The following is a 19,709-nucleotide window of genomic DNA, read 5'->3' on the forward strand; positions in this document are numbered from 1 at the left end:
TTTTTGCAAAAATCATGCTCTTCTGTCTGAGCATTATGTTTACAAATAGAATATGTAATTTAGGTTAACACAAATACAAAATACATGTATATCATGCATGTAGCCACCCGGGGTAGCCACTCTTCTACAACAGAATAACATTAAATGCACACTGAGGGCGCACTTTGTGTGGCAACAAATGCAAAAACGAGACGGTGGGGGTATTTTAAATGATTTGTTTTAATTTTCAATGTTGTTGAGCCTAGAAGAAAATTGACATTGTCTACTCCATTCATGTCAATAACATCTGTACAAAAGAAAGGTCATCCTTTGTGTCTTGCTGTGAACAATTTTCCAAACTACACATATCTCAAAACAAACACGCAACTTCTCCCAAGAATCTTGACAATAATATCAAACAGAAAAATTCCTCATTTCTCAGAAATCATTACTTATCAACTGACCCAAACAAACTAGTTTTCACTATCATGTAATGTGACATGAAGATTATTCTCAAAATGACCTTTGGTAACCTCTAAAAGTGTTAACGCATCATTTACAGTATCTATGACAACAAACTTCGAAAGGTTCGTATCATGACAATTTTCACAAGGGATAACATACCTGTCAGCGGATAACTAAGTGACCCATGCATTTGAACAATAACAGTGACATTAAACTCCACAAAAATTTCAAGGTCAAAAGATGCTAAATATCTTACCACCAGATAGGTTAACACGGTTAAAATAATAATGATATTAATAATACTTATCGTTATCTCAAAGTTTTACATTTTTCATCCAGCTTGGCAAGTATTCAACCCATATCTCATAGAGTGAAGAAAGTTATACTGCAGTTCAAAGGTTATTTAAGGTCATTACCGTCAGCAAGGTTGTTCAAAGTTCTTCTGTTTTTTGTTGTTAAACTTTTACTTTGTTTTAGAATATGACCGTATTTCTAAGAAAGTTGCTCCATGAAACGAGTAAACAACCACTGCTACGAAAGAGAATTTTTTCGCAATCTTTGATCCAATCTAAGGTAGGTTACACAGGACTATATGACGCAATGTTACCATAACTGATGAATTATTTGATGTCATTGAGTTCTTTTATCGAGCAACTGCTTATATGAATTCAAGTTGATGTTCACAGAACATGCTGGTTGACTTCTCTCAAATTCACACTTTATGATTTTCCGTTGAACATTTAAGTGGCTCGAGAAATATTCATCCTTTTTTTTATCTCTTCAAGGATGTGCCTCTACAAAGTATTGACAATATGGGAGTGGTCGATTGATTGGCTCATGGAATACGCAGAAATGTCCACTTACACTCAGACAACAAACTACTGTACATTGTTGTGCACAAAAACCTATCAATATATATAATAAGGTAGAATGCGCCTCGGGGACAGATACTCGGATTCTCAAACTTTTACAACTCTTTTCTGATCTACCACTTGTGGGGGTTCATTTTAAAGCTCTTGGTGTAAGAAAACTTTTCATTGGCTTAGTTTTTCAAAATTCAAAAACTTTATTTTTATCAATAAAGTAAACACAGGGATGGCAGCCATTTTGAATTTTAAATATCGGTAACCTTGGGTTATTTGTTTCTCTTGTACCAAAATTTGCATGATGGCCCCCGATTTTTATTCTTGATTTTGAAAGAGAATGGTTGAAGGATTCGTTAAGGAAAGTTTGAGCAAAAGTTTAAGTCTTTCACTTTCGAGGCACATACTACCTTAAAGCATGAGGTGATCATTCATAACAACGGAAATTGAAAAGCAACAAGCCATTCACTGCCAAAACAGTGGCATACAAATATGACATCATCCAAAAGAAACACAAAATTACAAGATTTTGTTTCAATTTCAATCAAATATAATATCTCCAAGACGGTAAACCTAAATGAATATTTAATAATAAGCTACACACATATTTTACATTTAGTTTGATGGATTAGATTATTTAAATAAAACAAAAATATTACTTAGAAACATAAATCAAATATATACAGTGAATACATAAAAATCTGTTAAGTTTTTTAATAATGTTAATTACTATCACTATACAATGTGTATCAATAGCGTTGAATTCCAACAAAATTTATATTCCCATCCTATCCCAAACAAGCCTAGAATATTTCATATATTTTGGACAAGTTCTTCAACTTTTCTCATTTATTTACTTACTCAAATAACTCTCAGCACTTGTCATGAGGAAAATGTCACATGACAGTAACATGACATACCTAGTAAGCTTCTACTTCAGCAGAAGTTGCTGTTTTGAGAATGCTGTGAAGAACACGCATGCTGACAGAACCTAATGAGGGCGCTGTCACAAAAAGAGTTGCACGCACCGGCTAGACACATACTGACAGTATCCACACTCCTAGAAGTAAAGTTGATCTTTGACATTTTGAATCAGCAGATATGATAACAAATTTTTTTGATAAAAGATTTTCTTTGCTACGGTTCAGCACTTATTTTCGATTTTACATGTCGAAAGAACTGACAGTATACATGTGTGCTTTACATATTTTTATGGGTTTTTTCTCTGTTTTCCTTCTGAAGATGCGTTTCTTGACCAATTTGGTCAATAAATATTACTGTCACAACAATCCTCTACATAACAAAGGCCTTAATACCCAGTATTTCACAGCGGTGCTTGTGGCCAATTCTTTACAAGCTCTCTTTGGCAGGCAGTTTTTTTTTCAAGCAAATTTTTTACTCAATTTTTTTCATTCAAGCACATCTGGTAAGGCAAGTATTCCTTGAAATAAACTTTCAATAAGCAGAAAAGATTCACATGAAATTCCAATCTCTTCATCCTTTCCAATACAAAAACTACAATAAAGCAAAACTAAGACTAGAAGTAAACCACTGAAAATATTTTATAGATCCATTTATGCAGTTAAAGATATTGTTATACATTTTGTTTCAATGTGTAAAAGTTCTAAACAAGATATAGTTGACTATTTCTTTTGTTGTAAATGGTAATGATTAATATCGGTATGACCTAATAATCATGAAAATACAAGCTGAAAAGTTTTTTACTTTGGCACTTTTGGAGAGCATTGGATCCAACCTCTCCTAATGTAATACTCTTGCCTCTTCTAGGGAGTCTTTCAAGATAAACGTGCGGGACCAGTCTCCCTAGAACGATGCTTGATCACAATATGGCTGTGCATAGATCCACTGTTCTCCAGAAGTGCCACTACACAATGTGAACACTGTATTAAAGGCAGTTTACATATCAGAGTTCCAATATGTGTATCATGTGTATAATCCCGGTGTGAGTATAGACCCTGAATTTTCAAGGTCTGTGCTACGACAAAGCAGTACGTGAAAAACCAGCACAGCAGACTACTGTACACGCCTGATTATACCTTCCTAATGCCTGTCATCTCTTTTTGTCTCTGCAACTTTCCATTGGATTTATTTCATTTCCTGTTTTTCAAAAGAGTTATTTGAGGACATAGCATGTTACTGTTAGTGTACAATGTGATTATACACAAATTTGGTTTCTATAAATTTCTATGTATTCTTTCCAAAAAACATTGAAAGATATTGTATACTCTAGGAGTGTATAACAGTTAGATTTAATATCTTCCAAACAGAAAAGTTGCTGTTTTTACAGCATGTCTTCAATAATTTGCATAACCATCGTGCTAGCAAACAGGTATTAAGGTAGCATGCACCCAGGGAACAGATATTTGGGCCCTCAGATTTTCACAATACTATTTTGGTCTAGAGCTCATTTTGAAACTCATGGAGTAACTGAGGTTTTCAGTCTTATTTTCACGAAAATCAAAAATTTGTGTTTCCCATAGAGTTTACACAGGGATGGCGGCCATTTTGAATTTCAAATCTTGGAAAACCTTACGTAATTTGTTTCCTTCTAGTACCAAAGTTTGCCAAGTGACTCCCCCCCCCAATTTTTATTCTTGATTTGGAACAAGATTAGTTGAAAGTTTCATTAATAAGTAAGTTTGAGCAAAAGTTTAAGCTTTCCATTCCAAAGTGCATACTACCTTAATTAAATCCTGATACTGGAGTATGAAGTTTTTTTCCTCAGAATGAATGATCCTATTGTACCGTAAATTCATTTAAAGAAGCAAAAAGAAATTAGAGGTTTATTTCTCATCCTAGATTTCTTAAAATATAAAGAGGCAACATTTTTTTTCATTTCCTTTTCATTTTTTTGTTTGTTTTTTTTTTAGCTCACAAGATCTAACTACTTACATAAGATAACAAAAACAGGAATGGTTACATGCAGTGGCAATTCTGGCAAGCACAAAGATCTGTTCAGAACCGTACAGTGTGTACATGTGATCCTACAGATATTGATATCTTCTACTCTGATTGCCTGTTACCATTCCTCATATTGAATATTTTCTCAAGGAAGCAAAGTGAAAAAGAGAGCTGGATGCTGCCAGTCTACATTGCTCAGCGCGAGGATGAGAAACTAATCAATATTTTTTTGGCCTGAAGATGTGATGAAATACACACTGGTCACAGATTAGCTGGCAAGTTTTCCTGCAAATTACATGACACGTATTTTGTAGTAGCCACTGCTGTGGTTTTGAAGTTTGGTAATTATGTAAATAGTAGAAACAGGGTGATTCCCATGCTTTGTGTCCTTTCAAGAGCAAGCACAGAGAATGCTTGGTTTCTATTTTGGCAAAGTTTTTTTATTTTTTGTACTAAACAGGATACGTAAGACAGAATCTTACAACTTGTCCTGTAAGACTTCACTGCAATCGAATTTCCAAACATTTATTGAGGCTGATAGAGAAATTAGTCGACCTACACAGGACAAGTGTGTGTTTACTTTGTTATTAATGAAGTCATAATTATTGTATACTGATAATGAGTAGGAAAGAAAATGGTGCATGGACTCACGGCAGTCGGAGATACTTGACTGCTGTATTTATGAATAGGATAGAAGTACATGTATACTCATATGTTACAGATACACTTCTGGTTGTGGTTGTAATCAGCAGACCAGTTTTAATCTAGATATTTCCCGGAATTTTCTCTAACTATATAGGATGTATGTCCAAGACATTAAAATAAATAACACGGAAAATGTACTCATGACAGTTTTGATCTGCTAATCCTATATGCCATCCACACATATCGTAAACAAAATGCATCTTTGAATGGCATGTCTACGATAACCTAGTTAATAATATACTTTCACAAACCGAAACATGGAATAATACACGAGTATCCACTTCTGTGCATTGCCATAAATTCACATGGAAGGTCACGAGGTCAACCATGCCAACACTGTGTACCCTAACAGCAGTCCATGAAAACAAGCTAATTAGCATATTGACCTTTAACCCCAGTACATGAAATGTACATAATACGACTGAAAATCCTCCCTTGAAAATCAAGGGAGGCCCTGCTTGAGTTTGCAGCAATTTCTCATCCACAGTCACTGAGAGGCACAACTGATCTAGTAACATTTCATGAAGAAGTGTAGATTCGTGTACGTTTCTTTGTACCCTGTATGGCTGTGAATAAGGAAACATACCAACTATTCAATCTCCACCTATACACAAACAACAACATCAAAGGGTACGTGGAAGGAAATAATGAAGAATTAATCAACAAGACAGATTTCAGCAAATAACAAACTTGAAAAACTTCTTGTTTCTTGAAAATGCTGTGTGACCTAGTCTTTGCATTGAAAGATACTGTACACCGACAAACTTTAATAATAATAATATTATCAATAATAATAACAATAATGATTTATAATTAATTTACACAGTTATAATCTTGGACATAGGTTGTATTCAAAACCACATGCTATCTACATTACTGAGTTTCTTTCCGAAGAGTTCTTCTTCAAACTTTGACAATTGAGCTAGAAATCCTCTGTTGGGGGAAACGCAGGGACGACATTCTTTCAGATAATCGTATGCATCTTTCAGTGTCCATCCGTGATACTTGATCAGGTATGCAATGACAATGGTCGAGCTTCGGCTTGCTCCCAGGACGCAGTGAACCAGCACCCGACCGCCGTTGGCGATGGCGCTGGCGATGAAGTCCGCTGCTAGTGAAAGCTTGGACATAATGTTGGACCGCACTTCGTCTGATACTTGGATGTTTAAGTAGGCTGCCTTGTTTGGGAACGCATTGGGCACTTCAGTACTGATGTTCACCACATGGGTGATTTTCAAGTTTTTGAAGACGTCTTCGTCGATTGCATGCTCTCCACTGCCCTGGAAGAGAATGTCCTCAAACACCATCGACGGGTAGTTTTTCACGAGTCGCCGACGGTCCGGTTCGCTGACGATCACCTTGTCGTTACACAGGAAGGGAAACTTTGCAGCAAACTCTTGAAACCCACCCAGGATTATTGCAACGTCGTGACCGCGCTCTCGAATTTCACTGTAGGTTTTCATCAGCTGTGAATTCTCTTCCTGTAGGCCTTTGCCATCGGCATCATAGAGAGTGACATAGGTGTATGCATCCAGTTTTCCCATTTCAAGGAGACAGTTGTAATCTATATAGATGTCAGAGTACATCCTGGCTGTTGTTATATGAGATTCTTCGTACTCTGCGTTGGTTCTCGTATCCAACAACAGCAAGAAATGCTCATCATGGATGAACGGGTATCCCAACTCCCCACTGAACTGATTGTAAAACTCGACAGCGGTCACAAAACCTTCCGGCCTGAAAACTTTGGGCGGTGAGACTGGGATTAAGAAGCCATCCCTATCCTGCTCCGGTTTGTGAAACTGTTTGGCATGCAGGGTTGGAGAAGAAAGCTGATTGGTTACCTTGGTTGCCATGGTTACTGGGCTGTTGGCTAACTCTTCATCCAGAGCAGTGGCGGCAAGTTGGAGGAGTGCAGCAGCAATTGTAGAATTCTACATCCAAATTACTCACATTTTCTGCAAAGATATAGAAATAACATATTGTCACCAGTGCAACTTACTTCTTGGGTAAAAAATTTCCTATTTCTCTTTGATGTCTTCCTTTACACAGATAATTTGATGACAGCATTTTTTTAGATGCTTGTTAAATTTTACTTTGGCATCTGATTGGCCAGAGTCAGGATTATATTCTAAACAAGACGACCTGTGTAACATTCGGAACTTCGTGCATTTTCGAAATTCCAGCTTGAGAGCTCAGCGCACCATCATGTTGGACAGGTCTACAGCTTAAGGCTAACCTTGGTTTTTTAAATTTTAGTCTGGTTCTGCTTGATAAACACACTGATGAAGAGTTTGCATAAGCAGAGATGGCGATTTGTTGTTGATTGTTTTTCAAGTAAACTTCTTCGAGTTCAATGATTTTAATCGATGTGTTGCATAACCTTATTCTATAGAATCAACTATGCACACACGTGTATTGCTCATACTGATATGTTCTTTCAGAGTTTGTGCTGAGGCTCTGAACCCTCATCCCAACATAGCGTCCAAAATAACATTGTCCACTTGCATTTAACTTTATCATATTATGATAAAGGTTATAAACGGTGCGCTGTGTACCTGGGTTGCTACACCATTTCCCTATCTTCCTATACCTTAGTAAAACAGATGACAAATACTAATGGGTGTTGATTCAGTTCTAAGTGAAGAGAGTTTCTAGATATTAAAGCTTTCACATGTGAACAGGTCGATGATGCTAAATTACATTGCATTTTAGATTGGACTCTATGATAGAAGCCGTGGTCTGAAAGTTTGACTGAGCTTTGCAAGCAAACAGATAACAGATTCAAACACCCTGAATGGTAAACTACAGTACTTCTGGTCATTTTAATTTTTTTGTTATTTATCACCATCATGGCAAATATTTAAACGTCAGCCTTAAACTCAATTGTTTTTCATTGGCTTTTAGCACATACTCTTGTCTGTATAGATCTCGTAAGGTAAAGGTACTGAATTATGTGGAGCTGGCAGGAAACACAATGTGGCTAGAGTTCTTCAATCAGTGTTTCATTTAGACAGAGGGATGGGGGATTCCCTCTCTGGTAACATGTTAATGGCACCCCTAGTACATATAATTTGTCAAGGGAGGGACCAGCCCCCCATGAAATGCTGCTAGTCACACCTTAGATATACAAGTAGAACAATGAACTTATGAAGTCCCCCTACATTTTCTAGTGAAGTGGAAAAATCCCCCCCCCCCCCCCCCCCCAGCCTGTTGATGCCATCCTGGATGAAACACTGCTTCAGTGAGAATTTATCACTTTGAAAATGACATTGATACTGAAATCAAGTCAAAGATTGGCACTCTGGTCTCCCAGTTGAACTGTCTTTGTGAACTCACAGATATCCATGTGTTCACCATGTTTGTCATTTTGTTTTTGAATCTGCCGATGGTACCAGGTACGCAATATTAAAACAATTTCAATACATTTTGAAATGAACACTGAATCCAGAACATTGTACCTCTGACAAGTGCATGATATACTGAAACTAACATACACTTCAGTGTACTGTAGCCCTTATTCAGCCAGCCAATATCACTATCCCATAATTAAAGGCAGTAAAAGGCAGTATTGAGCCAACACCATATGTCTTTTCATCTACTTGGAATGGGTTTTAATAGCAGGTTTAAGTCAGTAAAATCATATTGGCACTGCAGTGTCTATGCTTTCAGGAGCTGTTTTGAATTCAAAATTTACAGTTTCAAGTCTGTGTTAAATTGCAATGTATGGGATGTGTTATGCCCCGCTGGTGTTTGCCAACTTAACTTGCTTGTGACATATGAACTTGGCAGGAAAAAAGGATACTACAGGTACCGGTACAATGACAAATGCACAGAGATGACTTACACAGTTGAATGAGTCAGATTCATCTTTGATGACAACATTGTCACAGAACTGTGAAAGTCTCAAACTGAGTGAGCACAATTCAATAGATGAATACTGCAAAGACATTTTGATTGGTTCTTCTACCATGTTCACATGGGTTCAGACGTGTCTGGTAGACATCTTTTTATTCGTTATCCGTATGAGTGCTGTAATTTTTGCCATCCAAATTTTAGTGCATCATTTTACAGATTTTTATGAATTTTTCTGTAATTTTATTGATAATTTTAGACCAAATGGACATCACATACTGTCATTTCATCCACAATTGCTACAGTTTTTTATAAAAATTTTGGCTAATATTTGAAAAAAAAATTGACTGGGATATATTTGTAAAGGAGTCAAAAATTGACTTTGGCGCTCATAGAGTTAAGCATAAAATGGAAATAAACCAGTCTCTTATCTTAAATTGAATGTCACATAATGGTTTCCTTTATTTTGTGGCTTTCTTTTCAGTAAATTTTCCTGACTTTCATCACTTGATGATAATTGTTTTGTTACAGTACTTGAATACTTGCTGGAAGTTAAAGGAGCAGGGTGGGAATTTAGCCAACTGGTTTTGACTGTGATGTCTTTGCTAGGTGACTGGGTGCCGTGTGTGGTGCGTTTGAATCTAATTGAGAATTCATTGAATTTATCTGAAAGGTGTGATACCGTTCACATTTGGAGAATGTTAGCAACAACAGTGCTGTCAATAAGAAGTATAGGAAAAGGTCAATGACAATACAACACATATGTAAATGCTAAATTAAATTTCAGAGGGATGGCACATTTATATAGCAATGCATTATTTGCATATTTTTTTGTAGTGAAAATGTGTTCTGTTATACAGACTTATTATTAAACATCTGAATAGATTGCTCCAAAAACAGAAGGGTGGCCTACCCCTAAAAATCTCCTTGTGGACAAGCCCATTAAAGCAGACAGATAGACAGCATTGCAATATCAACTCGCATGTGCAAACATGCTAGAACCTGACAATTAGACATCACATACATGAAAATATGTCCTACTCTGACAAAGCGTCAATGAATAAATTTGTGTTGGTTTACTTATGGATGAAAATTCTGCACTTAGTCAAGATGACAAGCATACAAGTCCACTACACTTGCCTGTTTTAAGAAGATTAATTTTTTCATACACATCATATACCACACCTGTCTTTGTGGTCAGCCTAACCACAGACCCTGGTTCTAGGGTTTTTGCCATGACAGAGTGGTCACCTCTTCATATTGGTCACTCTCAGGCAGTTCCATGTGACTTAACATATTACAAACCCCTCTATAGGGCGGCCACCCCTCTCTTATGTGGTCAGTGGTTACTTGTGAATGTTACCATTCGGTAAAGCAGTAACATGTACCAGCGTATTGTAGTGGCCAACATTTCTGAACAGATGTTACACAATACTGATAACAGTTGGCACGTTCAGATTGATGACTTTGCGTCGGCCCAGGTCCGGACCTGGGCCGGGGCCGACGTAAAAAACCAATATGGGCACGCTGAGTCGGCCCTGGGCCGACTCAGTTTGGTCCCGATTAGAAGGGGGGGTTCAGGGCCGACGCAAAATTTGGTCCGACGCAAATTGCCAGTGTGGACACGTTACGTCGGCCCTGGTCCCAGTTGACCAGGCCTCCGCCATGGATCGAAGTTGAACTAGTCACCCTATTCGCACAAAACAAACGACCTTTGAAACTAAAGTTTACACCGATCGAAAGTTTTCAATCCAGTCTTTACATTTTAATATCATCCCATGTACACAGAACTTCCCACCAACCTTTGTTCCGCAAACGAGACCATGTCATTCGATTCCACAGTGCACGTAATAGACTAGAGAGGCATGTCAAAAATGCCGCGCACTGGTTATTTCTCCACCGCGGTCTTATATATACCATATGCTCATCCAATAAATAGTGAAGATCTCTCCGATGATTAAAAGGGTGAGTGGTAGTCATATTTGCCCTTCTTGTGCGTAAAAACACAGGAAAATCATGAACAGTAGAAACTGCGTGCCATATTCAAATGCGCCATTTTGAACTTTGACAGGTCAGAGGTCACAAAGGAAGGTAAAGTTACGTCGGCCCTAATTCTGGTACCGGTAAGTGTGGACACGGACCAAACTTAATCCCAAAAGGACAATTATTTTGCGTCGGCCCAAATTTCAGTTGGGTTGCCAATGTGAACAAGATGTTAGATACAAAAGGCAATTCATGAGTTTTATTTGGACTTGCTTCACATTTCAATTATTTCAATTTAAAGTTTGTCCCAATATTGATATTTCTGAGTTGTAGTAATTAAGCACAAATGTATGTGTATATATATTTGATGTATAATAATATGGCAATAAAAAATGATAATGATTATGATTATATTGTACAACCACTGACCCAAAAGTAACACCACACCCAAATTTCAACAAAAATGAAGTCCCGTAAGTACGGTGACCACAATACATAGCTTTAACATGACATGTATACAGTATGCATGTGATTTTGTACATACCACACTGTTTCAAATCCAGTAATGTAAATTGCAACTATACTTCAAAGCTTTCAAATGACCTTTTTGAAGCAAATGTAAAACTTTCAAGTCAGTTTCAATTTCTGTGTTTTCATGAGAAAACCAGACTTCTTAAATATGGCACTGAATAAATTTGCACAACCATCAAACCAAGTAGAAACTGATTGAAAAGATATTCAGTAGTGCTAACTGTGGTATACCAGTTGTATGATTGAAGTCAAATATTTCAAACATATCAACATCTTCTATTTATTTATCTGTTTGTTTGTTTATTTATCGATTTTTTCCAAATTTTTTTTGTAATACTAAACACTGCCTGTCAACTTCGATGCTTCATAGACCATCACATTTTAGGGTCTAAAAGGTATTAAGGAAATCTAATGATACTCTATGTAAAATGGTTTGGTTTAGTACTCTTTGTTTTATGAAAAAATTTGAAAGATTTTGGGAAATTTTTTCCGCAGAAGGAATTGCTCTTTTCAATTGAAAACTTGGCTGCTATAACAATTGACATATTTGGCAAAGTATTTTCATGTGATGTATTGACTGAAACAATAAATTATTCTCATCTAGTCACATTATTTTTGTCAAGAATTATCCACTGTATATGTATACATTTATTATATAGGATGTGTTTGATACAGTTAAACTCTGCTCATTTTGATATATTGTAGGATTTTGGTAATAATACACAAAGTATTAACTTTGGAAAAAATCTGAAAATGCTTTTATGGATTTATTTGTTGTAATGTAAAGTAATATAGTGTAACTTAGTGGTTTCATTAGCTGGTTTTTATATCGTTACACAAAAATGCCCTCTTTCTACAATATTTTGAATTTTCCTCACAACTCAACGACATCCGGCAATGAAATCTGTCTTGTATTGATTATCCTAATATAAAGCATTAAAGGCATGGAAGCTTGTGTTCAGAAGTGTACTACGTACGACACTGAATTCAGCTTGCACTCCATTGGCAAGAAACACAGAGGCTGCGAGAAAACATGACATCCAAGGTTGCAATTCAAGGTAACTACAATGCCAACCCCTCTCAGGCAAAAATTTACTTCTTTCAAAAATGCTATCATATCATTCATTTGTTACATACAAACATTGTGTACAGTGTACTTAGACAGCTGTTGATATTAGATACTTCAAGAGATCAGTCAAAATCCAAAATATTCAAATTTTCCTTTGTGCAAAATAGTATGTCGTGCTACACATTCAAGTGTGCCTTTATTGTTCTGGTGGTGGTCAACCATAACTTGTGGGATTTTTCCTTCTCCACATTCAAAAAAATATTAAATCAATAAGTCTGGCAGAGTGGAAACAGTGTGCAGTATTGATGCAAAATACTAAAGTTAATATGCGTTGGGAAATGACCATGAGCACGGTTTCAATTCAGATATTGTTTCAAATTCTACGAAGCAAGGTCAGGTTGTTCTTCCGTGACAAAGGTAGCGTACTCCACTATTATGAACATACAGTAATTGGTGATTGGCTGACAGTCAAACTCTGTCTGCTGATGTTTTTACACAAACTGTACCGTGTGCTCTTCTCAAAAAATGTTCAAATTGCAATAAATTTACTACTTTCAAAAATATGCTGCTTTTTGTTGCGAAAATGCCGGAAAATTCCTCTTTAGCGTTTTGCAGTCGATATTCAATGACCTTCAGACGCTTGTTATACTATAAATAGCATCATTTGCAGCATTTATTGTGTCTACATTACTAGGGTAGGTGCGTTGACCTCGCTCTATTATCGACGTCCCCATCAGGTGACAGACAACATTACATTACCTGGGTAGAAAGCTCCTCAACTGTCCAAGATACACGGGCGAGGAAAACGAATTTTCGGCAGTTACAAGCTGTCTATCATTCACCATCTGAATTCTCGGAGACGGTCGAGGTCGGCCAGTGACTTCAGTTTTAAATGGCAAAGACGCGACGACATCGTCTGAATGAACCAGTTCAATTGAACGCGTCGAGCTAGAAGAATAACCCTGGCAAGCTTTGCAATTTTATCTCGCTTTGCATAGTTTTAGAAGAGGACAATATATATCTCGCTTAAAAATATAATGGTGCAACTGGAAAAAGTAAAATGACGTTGCACTTATTCAAGAAAAAATAAATAATAGCCACAAACCTTTAACAGCGTCAGACGTTAGACGTTCGCAGTGCCCGCCATGTTTCATTTCAGGTGCTCATGACCTTTGCCCTCAAGGAAAATACCCAAGATTCTATGCATGACCTGAATGCTGGGATTCACTCTCGTACGGTCACTACTCACTAGGAAGTCTGCCCAGGAAAAAATCGTGCTATCTCGAACGGTACCGACATTTCAAGGTAATACGTTTAATCACATGGTATTTAATGCCTGTGTGTGTCTCCCAGATTTATCATATTATCAGCTGCCAAAGCAGATTCACTTCAAATTGAAAAGTACTGCCTTAGACTGCGAATTCCGGGATCACTAGGAGTGACCCTTCCGACTGACACTTTGTAGGTGTGACAGATTGAAAACATAAATTTGAAGTCGTGTGACTCAGAGTCAGCATTACCGTAGCGCTTATCCAATTTGCGCGGCTTGTCCTACTTATGTAGCACACAATTCTATTATTATTATTATCATCACCAAATTACCGCTATCGTTTCACAATTAACCCGATGATGACATGATGACCGGATATTGACACCATACTACTTTGAGTCTAAGTTCTGGCTCCGTTCTCAGTGCTTGTAATTGGCATGGATCACCGTTTACTCATGTAACATTTCAAGTCCAGGGCGTCACTAGATTATTGTTGCACCACGTATCAGATCACAATACTTTCAGCCGAAGACATTGCGCACAAAAATAATGTCCAGCCGCTAAACAATTAGTAGTGTTGCAATCCAGAGGAGAGTGGCGTGTCATGTCTGGTGTTAAAACGAAATCACACGTCAGTTATTTACTGTAATTTTACGTGCATAACATATGCAGGATCATTGGGGGGGGGGGGGGGGGGGGGGATCAACCAAAATAGAAGAAAGCTAGTTCAAAATCTTCAGATCACAAAATACACTTTGCAAATAGTGTATGTATGGTAAACTGCTATGTATTACGTATAACTTGTATGTAAACAGCCGCCCCCTGTATGTATGAATGTGTGTGTGTATCAAAGTATACATCCTTTCACTTATATATATATATATATATATATATATACATATATATATATACACATATATATATATATATATATATATATATATATATATATATATATATATATATATATATATATATATATATATATATATATATATATATATATATATAATGTGTGTGTGTAAAACGTAAGTATCTACATATATGTATTTTTTCTATATGGATGTACATGTTTCATGCTTGTATTGGTGTGTGCCTCAAAACCTCACGTACCGCCACATATATCAGCTAGGTACTTGTTTTGCAGATTCATCATGGCTTTTAAGATGGGACTTTGTGCGTATAATGCAAGTCTGCAATTATGCCAAGACTTAAAATTGAAAGATGTTACAATAGTAAAAACTAGAATGCAGGTCAGATTGCTCTGGTCTGATTGCTCTGAGTAAGCATGTCCCTGTAATCTAGGTGTGGGTAGATTTCAAGACCTATGTGCGTACTATGCACGTTTACAATAATACAGCATATATTCTGACCTTTCCTGGAACATGGTAATCATCCTACTTTTTGCCAATTTTGATCGGCAAAATTTTCATATTTATATTGTTTTGTTGAAAATTCATTTACTGACACTCTGAAGTCAATGGGCCAAATACAGAATGCTCAATACATCTGAAGTGACTAGTGTCTGAGCGATAACACTTTGGTGCAAAGATTGTATAACATGCAGATAACCAAAAAATTGCCATATTGTCCACGAATTCGAAAAGAGGAGCGTGTGGTTGTTGACAAGAGTGACCTGGAATACACTGTTTATAAACTATGACCTGTGGTCACTGTGTGCACACACATAGGTATGCAGGTATACATGTTGATGCAAAACTTGGCATGCTCAGTATACATGTTGGACAGAAGCAATTATTACAAAGAAAGCCAAGACATCCACACCTATATTGTACAGACTAGCAGGAGATGGATATTAGACATTTTGATTAAATTTGGGGAGTAGAACAAGGAACTATTTTATGAAAAAGAAACCCTGGAAAACTTATCAATCATTAAATGGAGCCCATTTTGGATGAAAGCAACTTAACACTCCATAATGTACTCAGCTTCGCCTTGTACATTTTGTCCTGCAAAGTTTGTTTTCATCCACTATGGGCCAGAAGGGGTGCATTAGTGCTATTATTTTTTAGTTTTGGCAATGCCAGGGAATTTGTAGATGTAGAAAACATCTGGGGCCATACCACTGGCTCATCAGATACATTATCAGTAATAATCTTGAGAGATGACATTGCAAAATTCACTGGTATTGGCAGAGCCATAAAATAATGTTAATATTGAGATACTTAATGTAAAATGTGCCTCGGAACAGATATTCAGACTCTCAAACTTAAGCATATTCCTTTGGTCTATCACTTGTGGGGGTTCATGTTGAAACTCTTGAAGTAAATGAAGTTTTTGAATAGTTTGAAAATTGGGGATTTTATTTCCCTGCAAAGATAACACATGGTTGGCAGCCATTTTGAATTTCAAACATCGGTCATTATTAGTATTAGGTAACTTGTTTCTCAAGTACCAAAATTTGCATGGTGACCCCAAATTTTCATTCATGAATTTGAAAGAGAATGGTTGAAAGTTTTCCTGAGGAAAGTTGAACAAAAGTTTAATTCTTTCATTTTTGACATGCAAACTACCTTAATTAAAAAGCTTACAGATAAAACTACTTGTCATTTGTGATGTAATGTTATGTACTGCTTTTTCCAACTAGTAAAAATGGAACACAGTCAGTGAATCACTGAATGAAACTAACTTTGCACTGTATGGGCATCTACTGACGTGTATTAATAAACCAGTACATGTAACAGATGTTCTATTATCTCATGGCAATCAATCTTTCAATAGCTAATAACAGTACTATAACTGTTGGTTTCTACAGCAAGGTTAGATACCCTCATGCTCAAAAAGAAACGGGGTAAATGGCTTATAGAAATAATATATTTGTTGAATGACCTTTGACCTGTATAGACATTGCAGCCAGTATATCCAGGACTGTGTCCTTGACAAAGCTTATTCAAGTTCAACGCCAACTGACTGTTGTTATTTCAACATGAAGATATGACAACACTATTTTTAGTAAATTGTAACATTGTACCATTAGAATGTCAATGTCATTTCTGACTATAACCATTGTGTCCTTTAAATTAGCAATGCAAATTATACCTCTGTAGAACTCAAATGACATTGTGCATCATCAGAATAATAATTCACACATGGAAGAATTGAATTTGTCAGATATTTCATGATGTCGCTGGGCTGAACCCATTCTCACAATTGTAAATCCTCATTTGACATTTATAAATATTGTCCATCAAGTGCGGTCGGTTACCAGGGTCAGTTACAAGCAGTGTGTTTTGGAATATTTCTCTAGGGTTTATGGTTTTCTCAGGTTCATTTCACAGGTTCACTGTTATAATCATAATAATAGTAACATTATGAGATACCAGGTAATTTTATATCATCAGCAGAGTATGAAAGCTAATGTTTCTGAGCTACCGTCAAATTTATATTGTCATGCAGATTTCATTATGTTAGGAACTATTACTTGAAGTTGAATAACATTATTTATGATTTCAAATTATTGTAGGATTCTGTAGTAAGTCATATTTTGCATTATGGTCAATGTGAGATAAGTTTCATTGGATTAAATTTCAATTTTAACAGTGTTATCAGGATATATATATATATATATATATATATATATATATATATATATATATATATATTATATATATATATATATATATATATATATATATATATATATATGTACATATATATATATATATATATATATATATATATATATATATATATATATATATATATATATATATATATATATATATATATATATATATATATATATGTACTCCTGCAGACTGTCTTTTCTTGTGTTTGTGTTTTGATAACGCTTATAAAATATTCAAAGTTCTAATATATGCAGTCATCGATAATAAACAAATGAATTTGAATGTTTGATCAAACATTCCATGTTGGATTGTTTTGTCCTAGCTACCCATGTAAATGTAGATATTGTGTATATATTATTACCAGTAGTATTTTTTATTTTGTTGAAATCAAATCTTGGATCAAAAGAATTTGACAGTTGATTTTTACCAAGAAACTGATAATCAGTTGTCTGATCAGAAATCCCAAGTTGCTCTGCCTTGCTGCTGAAAGTCAAGGTTGATGTCTGTTGTGAAATAAAATTATGTACATGCATGCGACCAAATGCGTTCAAATTATGTACAACTCTCATCACTTTTAGAGATGGAAACCAAATCGTAACATTTTGTCATTGTTGACATTTAGTCTAGTATCAAGTTGGTTGCTTATTGCTTGCAAAACCAATATGCTGTGTTCCAGGGTTTGCTTAGCTTCAAAAGAATATTGAGATACTAGACCATATGAGGGGTTCAGTCTATTGTTCCTGTATTCTGCCTTTACGTAAATTTCTCTGACAAAAATTGACAAATGAACACCTAAATGTATATATTTGAAAATCCTTTGTATTTCTAAGTATAGCTCTGCATACATTGTATTGCCTTTGTCAAAAATACCTCGCTTCCACATACTGTTTGTACACGGGCTTGGTTCCTCTACACTCGTGACAGTGGAGGGACTGAGCTCAGATTAACAAACATGTCATGCGACAGGCATTCTATAAACACTTTCCAAGTCACTCACTGGACAGTTGCAGGAGATAGATAGGAAAATGAAATGGAGTCTTCTTGTATAAGACATTAGTCATGAAGTCAGCATTTTACCGACCCAACTTCCATTGTTTGAAGTCACTTTCTCCTAGACTGCACAGTCCAAAATACAAACATAGGTTTATTTTAGCCATGAACAAATAAACTCTTGTTTCTATATATATACCAGCCGAGGAACTGATTAAACAGTTTTCTTTTAGGTTATACTGTGTTTATCTTTGCACACAACTACTACTTTCAATTTAGCAAACATCACTTTTGTTTTCTGCCGTTTACTGTTTGCGAAGAAACAACCACTCATTCATGAAAGAGACAATATCATGCGTTGCACCATGAATTGATAGTGCATGAGGTAACAGTATAGACAGACAATTCAGAAAATGTTGTATTATTTTCCTCTAGAAATGACAATGATATCAAACATAACAAAATGCAAAATTCAAGGAGACCTGAACCATTGTGGTATATCAAGCATATCAGTGTTTACAATCAGTTTTAATCTTATAATTAATAATAGTAATAAATTAATTAGCTGTTATATACTTAAGCAGTGATGTACCCCTCCCAGCCCATAATGGACGAAAGCAAACTTTGCACAGCATAATATATGAGGCAAAGCTGAGTACATGTATATTATGGAATGCAAAGCTTACTTGAGTCAAGTATGGGCCGGGAGGGGGTACATTTTCGTTATTATTTTATAGTTTTGGCAATGCCAAAGAATTTGCAGATGTGGAAAACATCTAGGGCACCAATACTGGATAATCAGTTACATTATCAGTAATAATCATGGGGATGACATCATAAATTTTTATGATATTGACAAGGCTATAATATAAATGTTGACACAGTATGGTAATACAAATGCTATAAATTATATAAAAGGGAACTATAACAGGAAGGAAGGAACAAATATAACAAAAGTGCCCATTCAAACTTTGCCTAACATTTCAATATGTCATGACAATGTAAGTGGCTTGTACAGTAGCTGAGGATGATTACTAGAAGGTTTCTGCAGAAAGATAATTTATACTGAATCTTAGCAGCTGTACTTTTGAATCTGTTTACTACTGATAAGGATATCATTTTTCCTCTGATCAAATTGCAACCATTTTAACTGTACTTTATTACATTTTTTATGGTATCATACATGCACTATTCAGTAGTGGGTCATCATATATAGCTGTTATTAAATCCAGTCTAATTATGATTGTAAAATCAAATTTTATGAATGCTCAAAATAAACAGCCACTCACCTGGGACAGAAGCCTTTTGGTTCAGTCTAATGGGTTGGATTGTGATCAGCCAGTGCTCTTCCTAGAGCAATTATAGATTGGAGGCTGCTGCTCTTTAATTTTTGGTAAACAATAAAAACTCATTACCATAACAATTACATTTATTGTTATGCAAATTAGTCACGACTCTACCAGAAAATCCTGTGGAAAACACTGTTGCAT

At 35.8% G+C, this 19,709-nt stretch overlaps 2 protein-coding genes across 6 annotated transcripts in view; one reads left to right on the plus strand and one right to left on the minus strand.

Annotated features, from left to right (window-relative positions):
* The window catches only part of LOC139122652 (annexin-B12-like), a 365,245-nt gene that overhangs the window by 292,247 nt on the left and 53,289 nt on the right, over window positions 1–19,709 (plus strand). For all 3 annotated transcript variants that reach the window (XM_070688243.1, XM_070688244.1, XM_070688245.1), the window contains exon 2: window positions 13,615–13,674. The gene's annotated coding sequence lies outside the window, so the exon portion shown is untranslated. The remainder of the gene's footprint in view (window positions 1–13,614; window positions 13,675–19,709) is intronic.
* Window positions 202–19,529, minus strand: LOC139122656 (probable rhodanese domain-containing dual specificity protein phosphatase). 3 transcript variants are annotated; one of them, XM_070688255.1, is made up of 2 exons: window positions 19,509–19,529; window positions 202–6,889 (listed from the first exon to the last, which is right to left on the minus strand). In XM_070688255.1, exon 2 carries the CDS (start codon window positions 6,785–6,787, stop codon window positions 5,786–5,788), a length of 1,002 nt encoding a protein of 333 aa, XP_070544356.1. In that variant the 5' UTR covers window positions 6,788–6,889; window positions 19,509–19,529; the 3' UTR covers window positions 202–5,785. The 3 variants fall into 3 exon arrangements, with proteins under 3 accessions (XP_070544356.1, XP_070544354.1, XP_070544355.1); XM_070688253.1 differs by lacking the exon at window positions 19,509–19,529 and adding an exon at window positions 13,475–13,533; XM_070688254.1 differs by lacking the exon at window positions 19,509–19,529 and adding an exon at window positions 13,129–13,321.

This window comes from Ptychodera flava, chromosome 22 (genome assembly GCF_041260155.1).
Source record: "Ptychodera flava strain L36383 chromosome 22, AS_Pfla_20210202, whole genome shotgun sequence".
NCBI lineage: Eukaryota > Metazoa > Hemichordata > Enteropneusta > Ptychoderidae > Ptychodera > Ptychodera flava.